The 21,076-nt window shown below is 41.2% G+C and overlaps 1 protein-coding gene across 1 annotated transcript; it reads left to right on the forward strand.

Annotated features, from left to right (window-relative positions):
- The first annotated feature begins 2,463 nt into the window (after positions 1–2,463).
- LOC126235200 (larval cuticle protein 16/17-like) lies at positions 2,464–10,734 on the forward strand. Its single transcript, XM_049943930.1, has 3 exons — positions 2,464–2,499; positions 8,084–8,184; positions 10,533–10,734. The coding sequence occupies exons 1-3, from the start codon at positions 2,482–2,484 to the stop codon at positions 10,732–10,734; spliced, it is 321 nt and encodes a 106-aa protein (XP_049799887.1). The 5' UTR covers positions 2,464–2,481.
- Positions 10,735–21,076: the final 10,342 nt, after the last annotated feature.

Raw genomic sequence — 21,076 nt, forward strand, 5'->3', positions numbered from 1 at the left:
GAGAATGGTTTATTCACAGTCGTAAGAGTGTTGCTGAAATAAAATTTTCAGTTTTGTCAGAGAATTCTGATAGTAGCTGATATTTATAAACACAATAACACAGTGTTAGTAATACCAGCGTTCATTATTGCTTCCGAACATTGTGTTTAAGAAGATTATACGCTTTCTGTAAAGTGGGATTCACGAGAAGCTACTTTTGAAATTAATTGGAACCAATGAATAAATGAGGAGTAAATTTCTGACGCCTGTCTAAGGAAGGAAGGCTAGCGATTAACTGTCTGTCGACGTCGATGTCGCTAAGATTTTAACGCCCCGTCAATAAACAGATGAAAATGTTTCGTGGCATTGTTGAAGTAGTTAATTCCTGTATTTACGTCAAGTACTGTTGTGAAACTACGGTAAACCTGAATCGTTCCGGAATTTAGGGCTGCTCCTGCGAGAAACAGCAAGTGCAGTTTCTGCGAACATAAAATCTCGTAAATTATCGTTCTTTTCTTTTTCCATTTTTATTACTCATAAAAGAGTGAAACAGAATATAATGTAAGTAATTATTAAACACGTAGTCTGCGTGTGATAGACATAACATCTCATATGTGAAGGTACATATATCTACTGTTTCCTATTCTGCTGTTGATCAGTGACTGCAGTTATGTTTGCAGTGACCTGTCTTGTACTACTTCGGAAACCATTTTTTTTTGTTTCATCTGTTGAGTTACGATAATGCGTGCTATGGCGCCATTTGTTGCCTGTGAACTGAAAAAATTTAATGGTGTTCTAAGTGAATGTCACCTCTGCTATAAGTAGTACAGGACGACAGAGGGAAAACTTACTTCAATAAAAAACTTTTTAATGTAACACGTTTTTAAAACAGACTAAAAAGTATAAAATAATGTCTTATAGTCCCATATAGGTTTTTAACCCGATAAAAATAGTCCTGGAAAGTTGTGCTTGTAAATTTTCAAGAGCTAGGACAATACTAGTAAAATTTAAAACGAAAAACTTGGGGTGCATAGAATAGATAAATGATGCATGAATAGTTCAAATAAGTCACTAACAATTTTGTTGCACTGCAAGTGTTATAAAATGCTGTGTGATTTTACTCGATGATAGATACTCTCTACATTCCTAATTAATTCTGTTGCATGCGCTCCCCATTTTTTGTTTCAAATTTTACAAGTATTGTAATAGCTGTTGAAATTTCACAAGTACAAATTTTCAGCATTATCTCAATGGGGTTAGGAATCTGTGTGGGGCTAAGAGATTTTATTTGATATGTTTAGTTCATTTTAAAAGCGTCGATTTCAAAATGGTTCAGATGGCTCTGAGCACTATGGCACTTAACTTCTGAGGTCATCAGTCCCTTAGAACTTAGAACTATTTAAACCTAACTAACCTAAGGACATCACACACAAATCCATGCCCGAGGCAGGATTCGAACCTGCGACCGCAGCGGTCGCGCGGTTCCAGCTGTAGCGCTTAGAACCCCTCGGCCACCCCGGCCGGCTCGATTTCAAACATTTTGATAAGATTACATCATAGACATGCGGTAAATTTCAGATTTATGTATCTTCACCTGAGTCAATCAATGTATTGCTTCCTCCGACGTATTACTCGCGTAAACGTATTGAAGGTAAAAATTAGAGAGATTTCAGTTCGCATGGAAGCTTGTCAGCAGTCGTGCTTAATGCGAAACATTTGCCACTGTAATGGGAAAACAAGACAATAGCATTGATGCACGAAGTACCCTCTGCCACACAGCAGACACGAAAGCGAGTTAATATTGCATTATCATGCATTTCTGAGCTATATGGAAAGTTTCAAGCCTCTAGTTCATCGAGAAGACAGATAACGTAAGTACCCTCTGCCACACACCTAACACGGAAACGAATTAATATCGCGTTGTCATCCAGTGCTGAGCTATGTACAAAAATTCAACTCTCTAGATCAATTGTAAATTTTTACCGAACAGGCAAGAAAGCTTGATAAAAAAGCTAAATTGGATGAATTATTGTCTCTTAACAAATTTAGTCTATTTTCCAAACTTCCGGCAACCATGGCGGCTAATGCAACACCTCACGGTGCTGCTACAAGCTTCTAATTGGATTGTGCAAACTAAATGAAATTCAGTAGTTACTGGAGATGGATCTTCATTTCAAATTTCATGTAACGAAGCCGTACCTCCAGACAGTCGTCCAAGCTTTAGAGTGACTTTTCGAGGATGCAGATGGATCTAGTATGGAAGAGAATCTCGTATTGAAAAGTCTGGCTCGAAAATCCGTTGGGAAACTCCTGCTGCAGTGCTGCGGTGCAGTACGCACTCTTTTGGAATGAGACGGAAAACAGGGTCGGTAACGATGTGCGGGTGACAAACACCTGTGGCTGCTCAAGGATCTCAGAGGTCTAGTATTTAAGGGCCTGCGGCGGACCTGGGAACACAGCAGCCGCTCAGAGACAGACCAGCCAACAAGCCGTCCCAGCAACATGAAGGTCGCATTGGTGGTAAGTAACTCACATGCAACGTCTTTGCAGTTTTACATTGCTAGGTGCACTTCTATTCACGCAGTTTCATATAAATATACAGCGATAGCGCGTTAAATAGTTGCTGTTGCCTTCAACGATAATAGCTATTTGAACTTAATATATCCTGCTATTTTCCAGCCAAAGCCAGGGACATTTTATAATTCAATAGATAGACCCTGAATACAGATTAACTTAACAGAATATTTCTAATTCGCTTTGGAGAAAACCAGAACCTAAATAAATCTAGTAAATCTGCAAAACTTTGCTACAATGTCGCAGAAAAAAAGATCAGTCGTTTATTAAGTCTACAACTTCGTTCCCGCAGTTTTTTCTCGAAGTTCGAGGCTATATTGTGAAAAACTTAGAAAAAATTTACGGGTGAAAGTATTGACCATCGCTGGCGATTACTTTCTCCCATCTTTCGGGCAGCGTACGAATCCCGCGGCGGAAGAACTGAGGGTCTTCCAAGGATATCCATGAATCGATCCAATTTTGCACTTAATCATATGAGCGGAAGTGCTGCTCAGCCAGGCCGTGTGTCATCGATCGGAAAAGGCGGTAGTCAGAGGGACCAATGAGCAGTGTCCGTAGAGTACTGGGGCTGGAGTAGGATGTCCCATTTCAGCGTTTACAAGCATGCTTTGACGAGTTTTACGACATGGGGTCGAGAACTGTCACGCTGCAAAATCACTTTTTCACGACTATTGCTGTATTGACGCCGTTTGTCTCTCAGAGCTCGGCTCAAACACATCAATTGCTTTAGATACCGGCCACCGGTTATTCTTTCCTTCAGTATTAGTAGCTTCGAAAACCTTCAGCCTTCCACCGCTATACCGGTCTTCGACGTCAAAATCACTGTTCTTGCAGCGTTGAAACCATTCTCTGCCCGTCCTTTTACTAGTAAGTGCCTCACCATAGGTCTTAACCAGTATTTTATGAGCCTCAGCCGCAGATTTCTTGATGTTAAAGCAGAATTTAATTCCCGCAAATGACGAGAATTGGGCTCGTAAGTTGACATAGTCAGTCGAGAATAACTTTATGAAACAATCGCAAATCGACTAATATTTTAGTGGCGTTTCGTTTACAAATGCGTCACTTTATTGTAAGACACTTACGACCCATGATTTTCACGACCACTTGCCGCTGCTGCCATCTATTGCAAAATGGTGGCAGAAAAGTTGTAGATCTAATATGATACTGACAACTAACTTGGAGGAGTAAACCTTTAGTCACTGATGAAACAACCGAGCGAGGTGGCGCAGTGGTTAGACACTGGACTCGCATTCGGGAGGACGACGGTTCAATCCCGCGTCCGGCCATCCTGATTTAGGTTTTCCGTGATTTCCCTAAATCGCTCCAGGCAAATACCGGGATGGTTCCTTTCAAAGGGCACGGCCGACTTCCTTCCCTAATCCGATGAGACCGATGACCTCGCTGTCTGGTCTCCTTCCCCAAAAACAACCAACCAACCAACTGATGAAACAACAGACGAATTACGTGACATCAAAGAGTTTGTCCTTCAGTTTACATTAATAAAATTTCCTGTGACGTAGTGAATACCTGGACTCACGACGAGGGAGGGAAAGGAAGAGTTCATTAGAGAGGAGGCAGATGAGAGAATTTGTGAAGGATGGGAAAGGAAATGGGTGGTGCCCTTTCAAAGAAGCCATCCCGGCATTTGCCTTCAGTAGCTTAGGGAAATCACGGCTCACAATGAATGAACTGATCTTTCCTTCAGCAGAGCTAGCAATGGCGAACAGCTTCCATTGGGTTTTTTCCTAAGGAAAAGTGTAATATTTTTTCGTCTCTCCCAGCGCCTTGTGGTTGCAACAATTTCTAAATAAGAAAGTGTATTAAGCATCTCTTAAATTACTTGCTCAAAGAGGTTTAAATACGGAAACAGATTATCCTCAGATTTACCAATAAATGTAATGTGCAAACTTATGGATTAAATCACAAGGACTACTTTGCGGCAACAAAATCTACTAGACTTTTTGCAGATGTAAGACAGCTTCCTTCATCAGTCTTCATCATGAATGAGGCCATATGCTGCAGAAAAACTTATCTAATGCAGAGTCCGTTGAGGAGCTGGAATATTTTGTCTGCTCACTCCAACGAAGAGCAATTTGCTTGCTTATCACAAAGATGGATTCTATTCATCCTAACACCCAATACTTAACCTACTCTGTGAAGTTACTTCCATCACAAGGATATGAATCTGCCATATACTCTACGGAAGTTATTAACATAATGAATAATTCAATGAGCATTTATTATGGTAGAAGATTAAGGACAATTTATATTTTCATCAATAGTACAAAATTAAATTAACTTCATGTTGCTCCCAGCCAGGTGAAAGCTTTTCGAATTGAGTTCATTTCGGCTGCTTCGTATCCAATGCACTACTTAAATTACTCAAGCAGCTTCGCTGTGGACACAAGAACCTGATTGGGCCCGCAAAGAAACCTTTCCAACCCAGAAATAAGCACGGTGGGAATAATTGACCTAAGGATATCTGTTTCTGTAGCAGCGACGCTAATCAAAAGACTCTGATGACATAGATTGTATGTAGTTCTTTTACGCCGCACAAAACTAGAATGGGAAGACTTTCAGAGTTTACGTTCACAACATTCTTCCTTTCAGAAGTTCCAGGTATGTCAATACCAGCAATTCTGTCTTTTCTACGGACTGCTCTGACCCCAGTCTCCTTAACTGACTTGGAAGTATCCAATTCAATTCGTGATGGTGGAAAAAACTCATTTGTATCTGACTGAAAAACTGGCGCGACGTGGTGGCGTAAAGATGTTGATAGACAGGATGTTCTCCAATTGGCCGGGTCAAACTTGCAGCCTATCCCCAGAATCTCATGGGGTTAAGGAATCCTACACTGTAAATGGCGACCCCTCCGTCGGCAGCCCCATTGCTGTTATTCGAGCAACAGGCTGAGCGCCAGCAGAACTCGCATTGAGCACATCCCTTCTGTACACCCACCATACAAGATACGCAGCACAACCGCACTCTTCTTGTTCGCCTTCACTAAACCCTTTACAGATAAAGCACCCTATACCGCTAGCTGACAAAGTATCGTCCAGTCACACAAGGCCGTGAGTCACACGAATCGACAACATAATATTCTCCTGGCCAAACATAAAAATACCTGCACATAAACTCTTAATTTTTGTGCTTCATGCTTCTCCCTTGGCCACAGTTCTGAGCTATGTATCATAAAGGACGTAACCGAGAACTGTTTAATTGTTCTTTGCTCCTTATGAGCTTTTCGATACCATACAATAACTCTAGTACAATTCTACACTTTAGTAACTTCACGCTTAATTAATGCATTATGCTCGTATAGGTTACATTCTTACTGATGTTAGGATTGTTTCTGTAAGTTTTCTCATACCGTAGCATCATCGGAATCTCGCCCTAATTTACATCTGATTAAATGTATTATACTTTAGCTACTGTGAAAGTCGTAAATGTTACAGCCCTCTCGTCAAGCAACCATAATGAACACACACATTTGCATACAGAACAATGAGTTATTTAAGCCGGTGGCGAACTTCTAAATGTGACGGAGAGCGATTTTATAATAATTCGCTTCATTACGTCTCTGAAACTCCATTTCGTACCATTATAATTAACATTTGAAGGCAGGTTACATTTTACCGTTGACGTGGTCATTGGAGACTGAGTACTAGGTATCTAATTTGGAGAAGAAGTGGGGGAAAAATCGCGCATGGCCTATTGGAGGAAATTCGGATGACAATTTACAGGCACCGAGAGAAATCTAAATGAAGATGGCTGGATAGAAATTTGAGATCCTCTCCTCTGAACTAGTCGAGTATTTCAATCAATGTGGTGGCTCCCTCGGTGCGTCACATTTGACTGATGGGCAGTTAAAAAAATACTGTACGTCGTAACAGTGACGGTTAGCGCCGCATGTGCATGCTCGACTGTTCAGGTCATTGTACCCATCTGCTGGCTTTGTTACCAAACCTGAAATCAAACTACAGAATGATCTTTCGAAGAAACCGAAAAGTATCAAGCTTTACAATTTCGTAACCGAGTAGTTAGCTTCACTGCCAAAAAAGAGGAGCGGAAGGACCAGGGTTCGATTCCCGTTGCTTGCTTGGACTTTTAGAAATAGGTCCACTCAGCTCCGTGAGGCCAAATGAAAAGCTGCTTGATAAAGAAACAGCGTCGTTATGAAGATTCGTCTACTGGAAAAAGGCCAGAGGAATGGGCGACATGCTTCACATGTCCCACGGTCACAGATCGCTCCTCGTATGCCTTGTGGGTAACAATCGGCCAGTCGGAACAGGCCCCACAAGAGGACCGCGCCTACTCGTCGTCACCGACTTCGTTCATGTTTGTGGTACATGCAAGACTCGACTGGAAACGAAAGTGACAGGAAGTGGTAGATCCTAATTGATTAGAAAAAATAGTAATTTTGACGCTGGTCAGACGATTCATGAACCATTTATGCTATCGTAGTTTACAGGTGGCGGCCGACGCAGCGGAAAGAGTACAGAACGCTAATCGGAGGGTCTTAGAGTCGATTCCTTATGTGAAAACATGTTTCATTTTTTATTTTTTACGTTACGTAGGCTGTAAATAAACTGAAATAATGTTCAGTAGATTGTATTTATTAATATTTTAAAAACAGGCATATTTCCAATATAGGATCCTTCTTACAGCTACCACGAGAAATTTTCAAATAATTTTAGAAGAAGGGATTGTAACTAAGGCAGCGGGTAAAAATGGGGCGTTCATAAAGTATGCGAGATGCCGAAAAAATTATTGCTTCCCCTGTTTTTACGATGAATATCACCCCAGCACTTGTAAACCATCAACTACAAAATGATAAAAGCATCTTACTTCATATATGCGTAGTTCTCGTATACACCTTATCAGAAAGAAAAAATCCTGGAAATTTACCTGCAGTCCAAAATTTTTCTTCGCCTTTCCTTTTCATACCTTTTCTGAAAATATTGATACATACAATATATTGAGCATTATTTCTGTTTATTTGCAGTGTATGTAACTTAAAAAGGACTTGGTGCCACGACACTCCCATTGCCGTTGTTTACTCTCTTCGCCATGTCAATCGCTGCCTGTAAAGTGCACTAACATAAATGGGTCACGCCTTGGTCGACTCATGGCAGAAATACTGTTTTTTATAAACGCTTGGACATCTGGATCTCCCTCGTCTGTCACTTTCATTTCTGGCCAAGACCTGCGTACACCATTTTTTGGACAACTCTGGAGCCAATAGAAGTTTTTCAGCTGTAGACGGGATTGTACAAAAGTGGAAATTTACAGATACATTATAATCGTTTTTATACTTGAGGGGAGTACACTTGTAACACATTCGAGAAACTGGCTACACTACAGTAGTAAACGGCGAAAGTCAGCTCTAATATTGCTAGGCAATGTATAAACGTTGTCGGATCTGAGGGATTTGGAGGTCCAGTGTATTAACAAAAGGCTCTTGTAGTGTGTGCAGTAGCCACGTTCAGTTAGGAAGCAGCGCCTTATCGTGTCCTCCTTGTTTCCACAGTTCCTGGCCCTGGCCGTAGCGGCGGTGATGGCAGATGTCAAGCCCATCGAGGTCCTGTCACGAGAGGAGGTCCGCGACGCGAGCGGGCAGTACTCTCTCACGTAAGTACAGCGCATTTCGCCTGCAGCCGCCATGAAACTCGAACCATTAATGCCATTTAAATATACGTCATCTCTCTTGGAGCCGTCTTGATAGACGACCCCCCCCCCCCCCCCCGGTCTACCAGTGCTCCATTTAAAGTCGAAATATCGTTGTGAGAATTCTGATTGGTGACGATAAAAATTAAATTCATTCTCGCCTCTTTTCTTTCTTGTTAGCGTCCTAATGTAAACGGTATGTTAGACGGAACATTTAAATTGAACAACAAGTCGAAAGATAATTAAATATCTACTCAAAGAGGGGTTAAAGGGGTGTCAAATGGTTCAAATGGCTCTGAGCACTATGGGACTCAACTGCTGTGGTTATCAGTCGCCTAGAACTTAGAACTACTTAAACCTAACTAACCTAAGGACATCACACACATCCATGCCCGAGGCAGGATTCGAACCTGCGACCGTAGCAGTCCCACGGTTCCGGACTGCGCGCCTAGAACCGCGAGACCACCGCGGCCGGCTAAAGGGGTGTCATCCACGTAGATATTTACTTCGTTGGCGGATTGTTCTATCGTTCATTATTAATGTACGATATTCTTCAGATGGAAGTGGAATATTGTGAATGCTTGAAATCATTGTTACAAACAAAGTGTAAAAAATACCTTACGTCTCGCTTTATCAAAAAATTATTTTCTGTTCTCATAATTAATTATGTGAACTAGTACTCCCTTTCACAATTCTTTAGGTCCAGTCCTTTTCTGTAAGACGTATAATAACTTTACTTCAGCATTACCTAAATCTGCAGTACTGTGCCACCAAATACCTCGTATCTCATTACATTTCTTAGAGTTTTTTTAGGATACACCAGTCCTGCGAATATTTCTTCACGCCTATCATTTATCGTCAAAACGTCTACCATAACATGCGGACCACATGTTTCCTTTAGTTGTATTGATACCGAACGCCACTTCGTGTTTCAGATTCCATGAACAAGACAATTTTCTTTCTCTGTTTGCTGGCGGAAGGCTGACGTCTCACCGTAGGGGTCCTTTGCTAAAGAATTAGTTGTAGATTTACCGTAATGTATTTATCGTTCTCAGAAACTAATTCACATTGTATATCACTAATTTTCATGACGTAACAGCAGGGGAAGCATTCAAATTTCATGCCGTATCTATTCTGTTAACACAATGACATCGTATTTAAATACCCCTCCTCACTGTGTAGTGAAATCAAATTTCATACAAATCAGATGGCATGATTGTTTCACATATGAGCTAGTATGATAGTTGGGTGTGGTGAAGTTGAAAACAGTCTTCCAAATGTAGAGCGAAACTACACTTTTTACAATGTCATGCCCTTTCATTTTTTTTCCCTCTTAAGTAGCACAAAACACACCTCTTACGACATTTTTCCCCTTTTCAGTTGGGGTTATGCGCATCGATAATAAGCTCATGCTTTTGTCTAAAGTCTCTCTCATAAGATTGGATGGTCGCCTGAGAACAAGGTACAAGGGAAGCTGTGCGCTAACTTCCAGTTGCTATGCGAAGCTGGTTCTAAAGTTGGTTAGTAGCTCATTTTTTCTTTCCACTGATCTTGCGATACACAGTGAAGGTGCTGGAAACACACATATCAGTAAGATTAAAGAATTATTTCTATAGCCCTTCACTAGGCATCCCATGATTAGACAGAGATCAGTCATCTGCTAGTGAATGTCTATGCCACTCATTCTCTTCTGATATTCAAAGGCACTCTGGACTGTTGCTTGCGATTCTTCAGTGTCTGTATCACTGAAAACCATTCACTTACTACACTATCACTGCTTAAAGCACTATCAACAAGCTTCTGTAAATCCTTCTGAACATCACCAAGAACTAGTCTCTTCGCCATGCTGTTTGTTTACTAAACTCAGTTACCACGCGACACACATGACCTGCGCTTCGTTTTAGAATATTAGAATACATTTAGAGCCATCTATTAGCTAATAATTGAACACAATCCATTCATACATTGAAGGGCGCATTTTCCAGGTGAGCCCATCATTCACGATTTACACGGCATGTGAACTTCATGCGACTACAGCTCGTCGTTTGATGCGACTGGGTTAAGGCGATGGATGAGGCTTGGATGTAAGCTTCAGTGAAAATTGTCATGGTAAGAGAATGCAGTAAGTTCAACTCTGTAACGACTGGGAAAGGATCCAGTCTGCACTTAAAAAGGGAATCCACAGCTCAATGGGAACGACCAGAAGGCATTGCAATCCCGCTATTGCAGAATTGCCATTGTTTTGATGGAGTTGACAAATTGCTTGACTGAAAAAGAACTTTGTCAAGCAGTGTTCTGGTTTTTATTGGCAGGTACCAGACGGCCAACGGCATCACGGTGGTGGAGCACGGCGAGCTGAAGCCCACCCCTGACGGCAAGGACCACGTGCTGATCAAGAGCGGCCAGTACCAGTACACCAGCCCCGAGGGTAAGACCGTCGACATCAAGTACAAGGCCGACGAGTTCGGCTACGTCGCCACCGGAGACGCCATTCCAGTCGCACCCGTCGCCTAAACAGAATGGCGCGACCCTGTAACAACACTCAAAAAATAAAACCACCTTACTGATTATTTTTGTTCGCATTCATTTCTCCCTCAGAACCTATGTATATGTACTACTTATAAAATGTCACACTGTTTTTCAGGGTCTAAGTACTGAGGCTCTTTCTGTATAGGAAGTTAATTTTGTTTCCTCTTCTCAAACGGTTTGCTAGTTACATAAAATATGAGTCTATTGTCCCAGTGCTTGACCATCCTATACATAGCTTTCAACAAACTTCATTACTCGTTTCTATATTCTATACTGCCATCATAATTTTGAAAGAGTCAATGGTAGGTTTCATCAGTGGACCCAAAACAAAAGCATATTTTAAACAGGTTAATGACGTCATTTAGTCACTTATACTTTACAACAAAGTGCTTTTTAGTGTTATCGCATAAATATTTCTTCATTCAGCAAAAAAATGTGTCTGACTCTAATAACGCTGTACAGCCTACAGCAGATGCCCGCTAGCCTCGTGACAAGACTGGGCAACTTCACGAAAAGACGATTCGATTTACAGCTCAGCATAAGCGCTTGTTCCGTTACTTGATGGAGAAATACATCTATGGTAGAGGCAGGTGACCATTCAGATATGGCACAATTTTGTAATTTGGAAAGATTTTGATGACACAATTCTTTATGAAGCTTTACGCCTTTCAAAATTTCAACACACTGAAGCCGTGGAATATAGTATACAAACAAATGAACGATGTACAACATGTAAATTAACGATATGTAATAGCATGTACATATTTGTTATATATATATAAATAGGAAGCGAACCAGTACTGACACGTATCTGCATGTCTCCTCCCATCATCACCCTACGCAGAAGAAATCCGCCCTGCACACATTTACCAAGAGGGCGCACAGGGTTAGTGATAAGAAACATCTAAAGGGTGAAGTACGAAACGTTAAGTCCATTATTGGTACCAATGGTTATGGAATAAAAGTAATAGACAAAACTAAGGCGACAAAGAATGAAGGCAATAGAGGAGAGCAAAAGAAAGCATAAAATATCGGTCTATTGCCATATGTTCAAGGTGCCACTGAACGGGTGGGCCAAATTCTCCGCCGAGCAGACATCAAGCCCATTTTCCGAAGCAACAACAGAAAAAAAATGTTCTTCGCATAACGGAAGATACAGCTGACAAACTGCATGCTGCTGGAGTTTAAGAAATCAGGTGCGAATGTGGATTAGTGTGTGTTGGCCAGACGGGGTGACCCATCAGCACACGGATATCTGAAAAAGACAGATATATCCGACTAAGACAGCACACCAAATCAGCGGTGACAGAACACCAGGATGAGTGCGGCAAACAGATTGATTTTGGTGAAGCACGCTTACTGGCGAAACAGCCTCTTACTTTCAGGAGGGAGATTAGACAGGCAGTAGAAATAGCCAAGCGACCGGCCAACATGAACAGAGAAGACGGCTACCGACTTCCGACGTCTTGGCAGCCAGCAATAACAGCGCTACGGGACGACAGTTCACGTGAAGCGACACATACAGGAGCGTAAGAGAGCGCAGGTACATAAAGTACTGGCACGCCTCGGCCGGCGCTAGAAAGCAGGCAAACAACGCCACATCACAGCTGCCGCCTGATTTTCCATTCGCCGATTTCCACCATTCACAAGCAGTAATGGAAACACCAATCAAAACGACGGTTTTCCACCAATGAAAAGAAATAATAAAAACACCAATAAAGACTTCTAACATCTTCCCTCTTCATCCTTAACAGCCTATCAGAATTAGATAACAGCCATTTCTGCAGGTATAAAAGAAACAAAGTTTTCTCAGTCATCACTAAGCAAAAACACCCTGAAGAAGATCGCTTGTAACAGGGACCGAAAAGTTGGTAGTTTTATATATACTGACAATGCACTCACAAACCCAGAAAAATGTTGTTGAATATTTGTTATAGATAGTTGCATTGTGCCTTTTTCCACAGCTTCAGTCTGGTGATGAAATTTTGATCCGCGTAAAGCTTAATAAAGAATTGTGCGATCAAGGCCTTGTCCTATTTCATAGTTTTGCCATGTCCATCTGCATCAAGTCAACCATTGTCTATCCTAAGCCAACCGTAGACACCCACAAAGAACAAGTTAAAAAGTATTGTAGTGATTTTCATAATCCGAGTAGATTTCCAAAATATTGTGGCAGGAGTATATGAGAGTGCATCTTGATTCTGTGGAGAATGTTGTGTATGAGACAGCTGCACTGCAACTGATCATAGAATTACAGAATGCGAACAAGGTAATTTCACTAATTTAAATTTGTTAACTACGGAGAGGGAGACTGCACAAGTATTAGTGCTACTGTTCGCTTCGATATATATAAAAGTGGCAACGCCAGGATTCTCAGTTATAGTAATCAATAAATACAGACCAGCTGACTTACTTGATGCAGAGGTGCTAAATACAATGGCCTCACACTGGATACAAATCAGAAGTAAATCGTCTTTTATTTATTATTAGTATTATCTTTTCTTATTACTGTACTTGAGGTTAGCATTCAAAGTTCCTTCACTGAAACTCAAGTAAGTTCACATACACTCAGCACCTTATGCGGTGCCCCCGTCAGGCTGGACGTTAACAACGTGTTGTATTTGGGAGCAGAAGCTTAAGGGGGAAGGGGGAGGGAGACATAGGAGAAAATACATGGATACATATAAGCCAATGTAACTTTAACTGTTTGAGAGATAATTCAACCAAATTTTGCACATGTTGTCATGATGTTGTTGACTGTCATCTTGATTATTCAATTTTTTTTTGTTGTCAAATAATTTGATCAAGTCGTTGCCGGAAATTTTCGGAACGTGTACTATCAAACAAGGAACATTTTCTCAAACGTTACAGTACTTATCACTTTCAGAATGTGACAGGTTATTCTTAGTAATTAGACAAACAAATCCGTGTACCAACTTTTAACATCACTCTTAGAACACTCGCAACTTTTTTTAAAAAATGTTATTTGTATGATACACAGCAGTTTTTATTTCACAAAAATTTAAGTAAATCCGACAATAATGTACTTTGAAAAATTTTGTTAGACATGAAGTTGTGGTATAGTATTTATAAAGTCAGTAGCATATTTCACCTCTTTATCTGCAGTGATTCGGCAGAAAGTGTTCATTATAGACTGGAAAATGAAAGTTGCGTGAAATGCAGGAAAAAGATTTTATTAGTATATATGCCAGAAATAAGTACCTTGATGTTGGTCGTAACCATACACTTGGTCTTTTTCGTTTTCATGTAGCTCTTTTCTTCTAATCTGATCCTTCTGTCTTCTGCTTTTAGGACTATCCTTCACTTACATTTCGGAACTAGCAATATGCACACCATCAGTCTTCTTCAATATCTTTGCAATAAGGCAGCCTGCTTCAAATCCTGGTCTCGTAAGGGTCCTGATTCTTCCAGTGTTACCATCATTGAACACCAGACAAACATCATATGAGGACATTTTAAATAAAGTAGAAGAGCAAAATGTTATCTTTGGGCGTCTCTTCTAAATGAGGATATCAAAGCTTCATTTCGGGTTTCGTGTTCCACCGTGTGTAAATTTCTTCAATAAATCATAATAATTAATCGTATCGTAAGTACTCTCAAAGCCTTCTACATTCTACAGAAGTCTTCTCTGATGGCAGGAAATAATAAAATATCGAAAACAAGGGCAGAGGCGTAAAGAAAAGTGGGCATGGCACTACACATTGGTTGAAACAAAATGCCTTTTACATCCTTTGTAGCACTAATTACACTCCGAAAATTGGAGACGATCTTTACACGACTACCAGGTGGCAAAAAAATTTCAACATTTTTGGCCAATTTTACACTCACCCCTCCTTAAAGACACGATGTCAATTTTTTATATTTAACAAGCTCACCATTTTAATTCATTTTGTGGCATTCATACCATATTACATCCCGGTTTTATTCCTACATTACATTATAGGCTGCAGTGTATAGAGCGAAGCTGCTTCTGTAGCCGGTAGTCGTTAGCCAACCTCACACCATGCGACACCAGATGGTCACGTAGTGTGGAAACACGGAACGTTCGAGAGGCTTCCTATGCAGGAGCAGTGGAGGGTAACCGTTCGGACTGGGCGCCAATCCGCATATCGCTCACAATTTGTTTTTGCAGATTGCTATTAAATTTTAACTTCCAACCATACCAGTGGTCTTGCTTGTGCTGAGAGCAATCATTTAATTTAACAACTTCAATAATTTTTATGAGAAAAGTAGACGTTTATATTACGATTATCTTTTATTAGATGTTGAGATGGACCAATCAGAAGCTAGCAGTCGGAGACGGGCGAGAAACGGTGGTTAACCATCTGCAGGAGTCGCGATCGTGACTGAAGGGTGTAAAGACGTGTGGTGTAAGAGACGGGACACTGAGTGACAATGAAATGTTTCGTGTGATATTACCAGGAGAGATATAAACTAAATGTTAAAGCATATTGCGTGCAATGAGACTATTATTCTCGGTTTTCAGGAAGTATTTCTCTGCAGGCTGTTTTCGGCAAAGTTTGAATAAATTTGGAGAGGGATTTGCGGCATCCTAAGTTAGCGTCCGTTCCTTTATTTCGGTCGAGTCATAATTTGGAATTTTATTTTGCACAACTGTTCGTCCTTGCACCATTCAGTATGGGAGCTACGAACTCGCCACCTGCTGAGAAGAAGAATCCAAAGGCGACTTCATAACTACAGACGGCATCTACGAGACGTCTATAGAAGATGCCAGGTGAGCTAAAACACCACCTCATAATTAGTAAAGATACAGGGTGCAAATGCAGAACAGAATGTTACCTCCGTGCAACCCAGCTGTGAATTTCAGTCCCGGCTGGTGTTACGTGTGGAAGCGGAAGTTTGCACACCAATTTTCGTCATTATGTAGTAAGCACTGAGCGCATGCCTTGAAGATCACCGTATGTGCTCTAGAAAAGTCTATCATTCCAAAGATTGGGAAAGGGCACAAGTCATCCCCGTTTTCAAGAAGGGACGTCGAACAGATGTGCAGACTATAAACCTATATCTCTAACGTCGATCAATAGTACAATTTTGGAACACGTATTATGTTCGAGTATAATGACTTTTCTGAGACTAGAAATCTACTCTGTAGGAATCAGCATGGGTTTCGAAAAAGACGGTCGTGTGAAACCCAGCTCGCGCTATTCGTCCACGAGACTCAGAGGGCCATAGACACGGGTTCCCAGGTAGATGCCGTGTTTCTTGACTTCCGCAAGGCGTTCGATACAGTTCCCCACAGTCGTTTAATGACCAAAGTAAGAACATATGGACTATCAGACCAAGTGTGTGACTGGATTGAAGACTTCCTAGATAACAGAACGCAGCATGACATTCTCAATGGAGAGAAGTCTTCCGAGGTAAGAGTGATTTCAGGTGTGCCGCAAGGGAGTGTCGTAGGACTGTTGCTATTCACAATATGCATAAATGACCTTGTGGAGAACATCGGAAGTTCACTGAGGCTTTTTGCGGATGATGCTGAAGTATATCGAGAAGTTGTAACAATGAAAAATGGTACTGAAATGCAGGAGGATCTGCAACGAATTGACGCATGCTGCAGGGAATGGCAATTGAATCTCAAAAAAATGGTTCAAATGGCTGTGAGCACTATGGGACTTGACATCTGAGGTCATCAGTCCCCTAGAACTTAGAACTACTTAAACCTAACTAACCTAAGGACATCACACACATCCATGCCCAAGGCAGGATTCGAACCTGCGTCCGTAGCAGTCGCGCAGTTCCGGACTGAAGGGCCTAGAACTGCTCGGCCACCGCGGCCGGCTAATTGAATCTCAATGTAGACAAGTGTAATGTGCTGCGAATACATAGAAAGAAAAATCCCTTATAATTTAGCTACAATATAGCAGGTCAGCAACTGGAAGCAGTTAATTCCATAAATTATCTAGGAGTAATCATTAGGAGTGATTTAAAATGGAATGATCATATAAATTTGATCGTCAATAAAGCAGATGCCAGACTGAGATTCATTGGAAGAATCCTAAGGAAATGCAATCCGAAAGCAAAGGCAATAGGTTAAACTACACTTGTTCGCCCACTGTTTGAATATTGCTCACCCGTGTGGGATCCGTACCAGTTAGGGTTGATAGAAGAGATAGAGAAGATCCAACGCAGAGCAGCGCGCTTCGTTACAGGATCATTTAGTAATCGCGAAAGCGTTACGGAGATAATAGATAAACTCCAGTGGAAGACTCTGCAGGAGAGACGCTCAGTAGTCGGTACGGGCTTTTGTTGAATTTTCGAGAACATACATTCACCGAGGAGTCAAGCAGTATATTGTTCTCTCCTACGTATATCTCGCGAAGAGATCATGAGGATAAAATCAGAGAGATCAGAGCCCACACAGAGGCATACCGACAATCTTTCTTTCCACAAACAATAAGAGACTGGAATAGAATGGAGAACCGATAGAGGTACTCAGGGTACCCTCCGCCACACACCGTCAGGTGGCTTGCGGAGTGTGGATGTAGATGTAGATGTCGATATGTGATAAAAAGGCTGAATATCGTGAGGTCAAATCACTTTCCATTGTTTATTTCAACTTCGCCATTTTTCACCGTATTCGTTTTATAGTACGCGTGTGCTGCTAAGGAACGTCTGCTGAAAATTTGATTACCCATGGATATGGTATGATACTGTGGTAAACTAAATACCACTAACGTAAGTTTGTTATTATGATGATCTAGAACAGACAGATGTTTGCTGTTGTTCTTAATCAGCGGTAGAACGGTTATAATAGATGCAAAAATAAGATCAGTAGTGGTGCTACATGGAACACAGCTGTGAACGTGTTGTCACGAATGCTATCGATTTCCACTTAAAAATACTTTACAGTGTACTGCTCAAAGCGGCTAGTCTCTCTTCTGTTCTGCCGCCGAACAGAGAGAGAGCGAAAATAACACGTGTCGGTGTGATCTGATCTCTCTTATTTTGCACTTGCGCTCCTCATGAGAAATACACTATCGAGTCTATAGAATCTTGTAACAATCTATTTCCAAAGCTTATTCTCAGCTGCTTGTCGCAAGAAAAAAAATCTCTTTTTCCTAGAGTTTATGTCTCCACCGACGTGTTACTCTCTTATTGGCTGAATCTGCTGGTTAGTTACTCAGTTATTGTTGTCTGTTCCGTAGATCGTTTAGCACAATAGATCGTAATGATGTTACCACATGATGTGGTAGCATCTGATAGCAAGCCTGAAATTACTTCGCGCCCTTGCTTCGGCGTCACTATTTGAATTATGAACACATAAGTTGCATTTCTCAGATTAACTAAAGCCGTGGATGTGACGCTCCAGTCTTTTTGGAACTTTGCCGCGAATCGGAAGGCAACAGATTCTATGTGTTCTCTATCTCTGCAGACATTTACCATAAGTAACTTTGCAGAATGGTGTATCACAAGTGAAGTGCTCAAATACAGTTGATTGTTCCTCGTTGGGTGCTCACCTCGTCGCGGTGGGGCGGCTTGTGTGCTTCTACGCTACAGGTAGCCATACTGTAGGTGCAACCACAATGGAGAAGTATCCGTTCAAAGGCCTGTTAAACGTGATTTGTGAAGAGGGACAGCGGCCTTTTCAGTAGTTGCGGGGCCAATAGTCTGGATGATTGACTGGTCTGGTCTTGTAACACTAGCCAATATGGCCTTGTATGCTGGTACTGTCAACGGCTGAAAGCAAAGGAAAACTATAGCCATAGTTTTTCCCGAGGGCATGCATCTCTACTATGTGGTTAAACGACGATGGCATTCTCTTGGGTAAAATATCCCGTAGGTAAAATAGGCCCCCATTCGAATCTCCTGATGGGGAATACTCTAGGGCATGTCATCATTAGGAAAAACAAAACTGTCATTCTATAGGTCGGAGCTTAGAATGTTAACGTAGAATGTTATGGTAGGTAGGTTCGTAAATTTAAAAAGGGAAGTGGATAAGATGAAATTAGATATAGTGGGAATTAGTGAAGTTCGGTGGCAGGGAAAACAGGACTTTTGTTCAGATGAGTACAGGCTTATAAATACAAAATCAAATATGTGTGATGCAGGAGTACGTCTAATAATGAGTAGGAAAACAGGAATGTTGGTAAGCTACTACGAACAATTAAGTGAATGCATTATTGTAGCCGAAATACACACGAAGCCAACACTCAACACAGTAATATCGTGTGTGTGTGTGTGTGTGTGTGTGTGTGTATGTATGGAGCTTATGACGAAGTTATCAGCGCCATTACAGTCATTAAAACAAACGAATGCGACTAAAATCTCGAAAAACGTTCCCCACTCATGCACACGAACCGACGACACAAACACTAAAACAGCGGGTAATGTGCAGAAGTAGCTATAAATGAGATTAAAACACAAGAAAGACGACAGATTCTTGAAAGTTTCACAGGAAGCATTAACCAGTGACCGACTGCAGCAAAGGAAAGGAATACAGTAGAAGACGAATGGGTAGCTTTAAGAAATGCAATAGTGAAGGCAGCAGGGGATCAAATAGGTAAAAAGACAAGGCCTTGTAGAAATCCTTAGATATCACAGGAGATGTTGGATATAAATGATGAGAGGAGAAAATATAAAAATATAGCTAATGAAAAGGGCGAAACGAGACGCAATAGGAATGACTTAGCGACAAATATAAAGATATAGAAGCATACATCACTAGCGGACAGGTAGACATGGCCTGCAGGAATATTAAAGAGGCCTTTGTAGAACAGAACTTAAACGGAAAACCAGCACTAAGCAGAGAAGAAAAGATTTTAGTGACCAAACTGCTGAGATCATCGGTCCATAGACTTACACACTACATAAACAACTTAAACTAACTTATGCTAAGAACAACACACACACCCGTGCCCGAGGGAGAACTCGAACCTCCGGCGGGAGGGACCGAGCAATCCGTGACATAGAGCCTCAAACCGTGTGGCCACTCAGCGCGGCAGAGAAGAGAAGTTGAAAGGTGGGAGGAGTATACGTAGGGGCTATACAAGGGAAATGAACTTGAAGGCAATATTACAGAAAGGGAACAGTGCGTAGAAGAAGATGGGATCGGAGATACGATATTGCACTGAAAGACCTAACTCGAAACAAGATCACTGGAACAGACGACATTCCGTCAGAACTACTGATATTCTTGAGAGAGCCAGTCTTGACAAAACTATTCCACCTAGATAGCAACATGTATGGGACAGCCGAAATACCCTCAGACTTCAAGATGAATGTAATAATTCTAATTATAAAAAAGAAGCGGCTGACTGGAGTGAATATTACCGAACTATCCGTTTAATATGTCACGACTGAAAAACAATAACAAATTGTTCACAGAGGAAAGGAAAAACTGGTAGCAGTCAACCTTGCAGAAGATCAGGTTGGACTCCGGAGAAATGTAGGAACCCGCCAGACAATACTGAACCTATGATTTATCTAAGAAGACCGCTTAAGGAATGGCAGACGCAAGTTCACGGCATCTGTAGACTTAGAGAAAGTTTTTGACGATGTTGACTGGAATACACACTTTGAAACTCGGAAAATACAGGGAGCGAAAGGCTACATGAAGCTAGTACAGAAACCAGACGGTAGTTATAATGGCCGAGGGGCGTGAAAGGGAAGTAGCGGCAAAGAAGGGAGTGAGAGAGGGTTGTAGCCTATCCCCAATGTTGTTCAATATGTACAACGAGAGGCAAAAGCATTGCCCGGCCGGAATAAGTTAAGACTCCTAGAATGTTACATTGCGCATGCCCAAATTCAGGAGTGCCAGTGTCCACAACTCTAGCGGCCTGTGGAGCTTCAGCTTGTTGTTTAAATCGTCAAATAGAAGCAATATTATAGTTAGGATACAGCGTATGTCGAGATTCATTGCAATTTAACGCATCGTATGATTTCTTTCGAAAATAATTACACAGCCCAATGAAAAATTATTTTTTTTTTTTTACTTAGATAGCTGACGTTTATAGATTTTTATGAGCTGAATCCACATCTAGCCTTAGTTCTTTTGCATCACCCATAGTTTTCGAGCAACATGCTTTTTATTATATAGTATAAAAATCCTATGCTATATGGTAAACGGGGAAATTAATGAAAAGCTTTGTTACAACACAAGCATGGTTTGTATTTACAGTAAGCTACCTAAAACAATGATATGTGTTGATAGAGGTTTCACTTGTGAGCTGGAATTGGTCTGTATTTTCTTTCTCTTTTTTCCTTGAAGCTTCTTGTGTAGCTTTTTCTGCTATGAGTCGCTTGCTGGACTTCTAGTTGAAGTGACCAACAGTAGTCCCCCATGATG

Source organism: Schistocerca nitens, chromosome 2 (assembly GCF_023898315.1).
Source record: "Schistocerca nitens isolate TAMUIC-IGC-003100 chromosome 2, iqSchNite1.1, whole genome shotgun sequence".
NCBI lineage: Eukaryota > Metazoa > Arthropoda > Insecta > Orthoptera > Acrididae > Schistocerca > Schistocerca nitens.

Bases quoted from the DNA above. Each gene is read 5' to 3' on its own strand.
- LOC126235200 (XM_049943930.1), top strand. The intron at 8,185-10,532 runs GTAAGTACAGCG...TTTTATTGGCAG, and splicing joins AGCGGGCAGTACTCTCTCAC to GTACCAGACGGCCAACGGCA.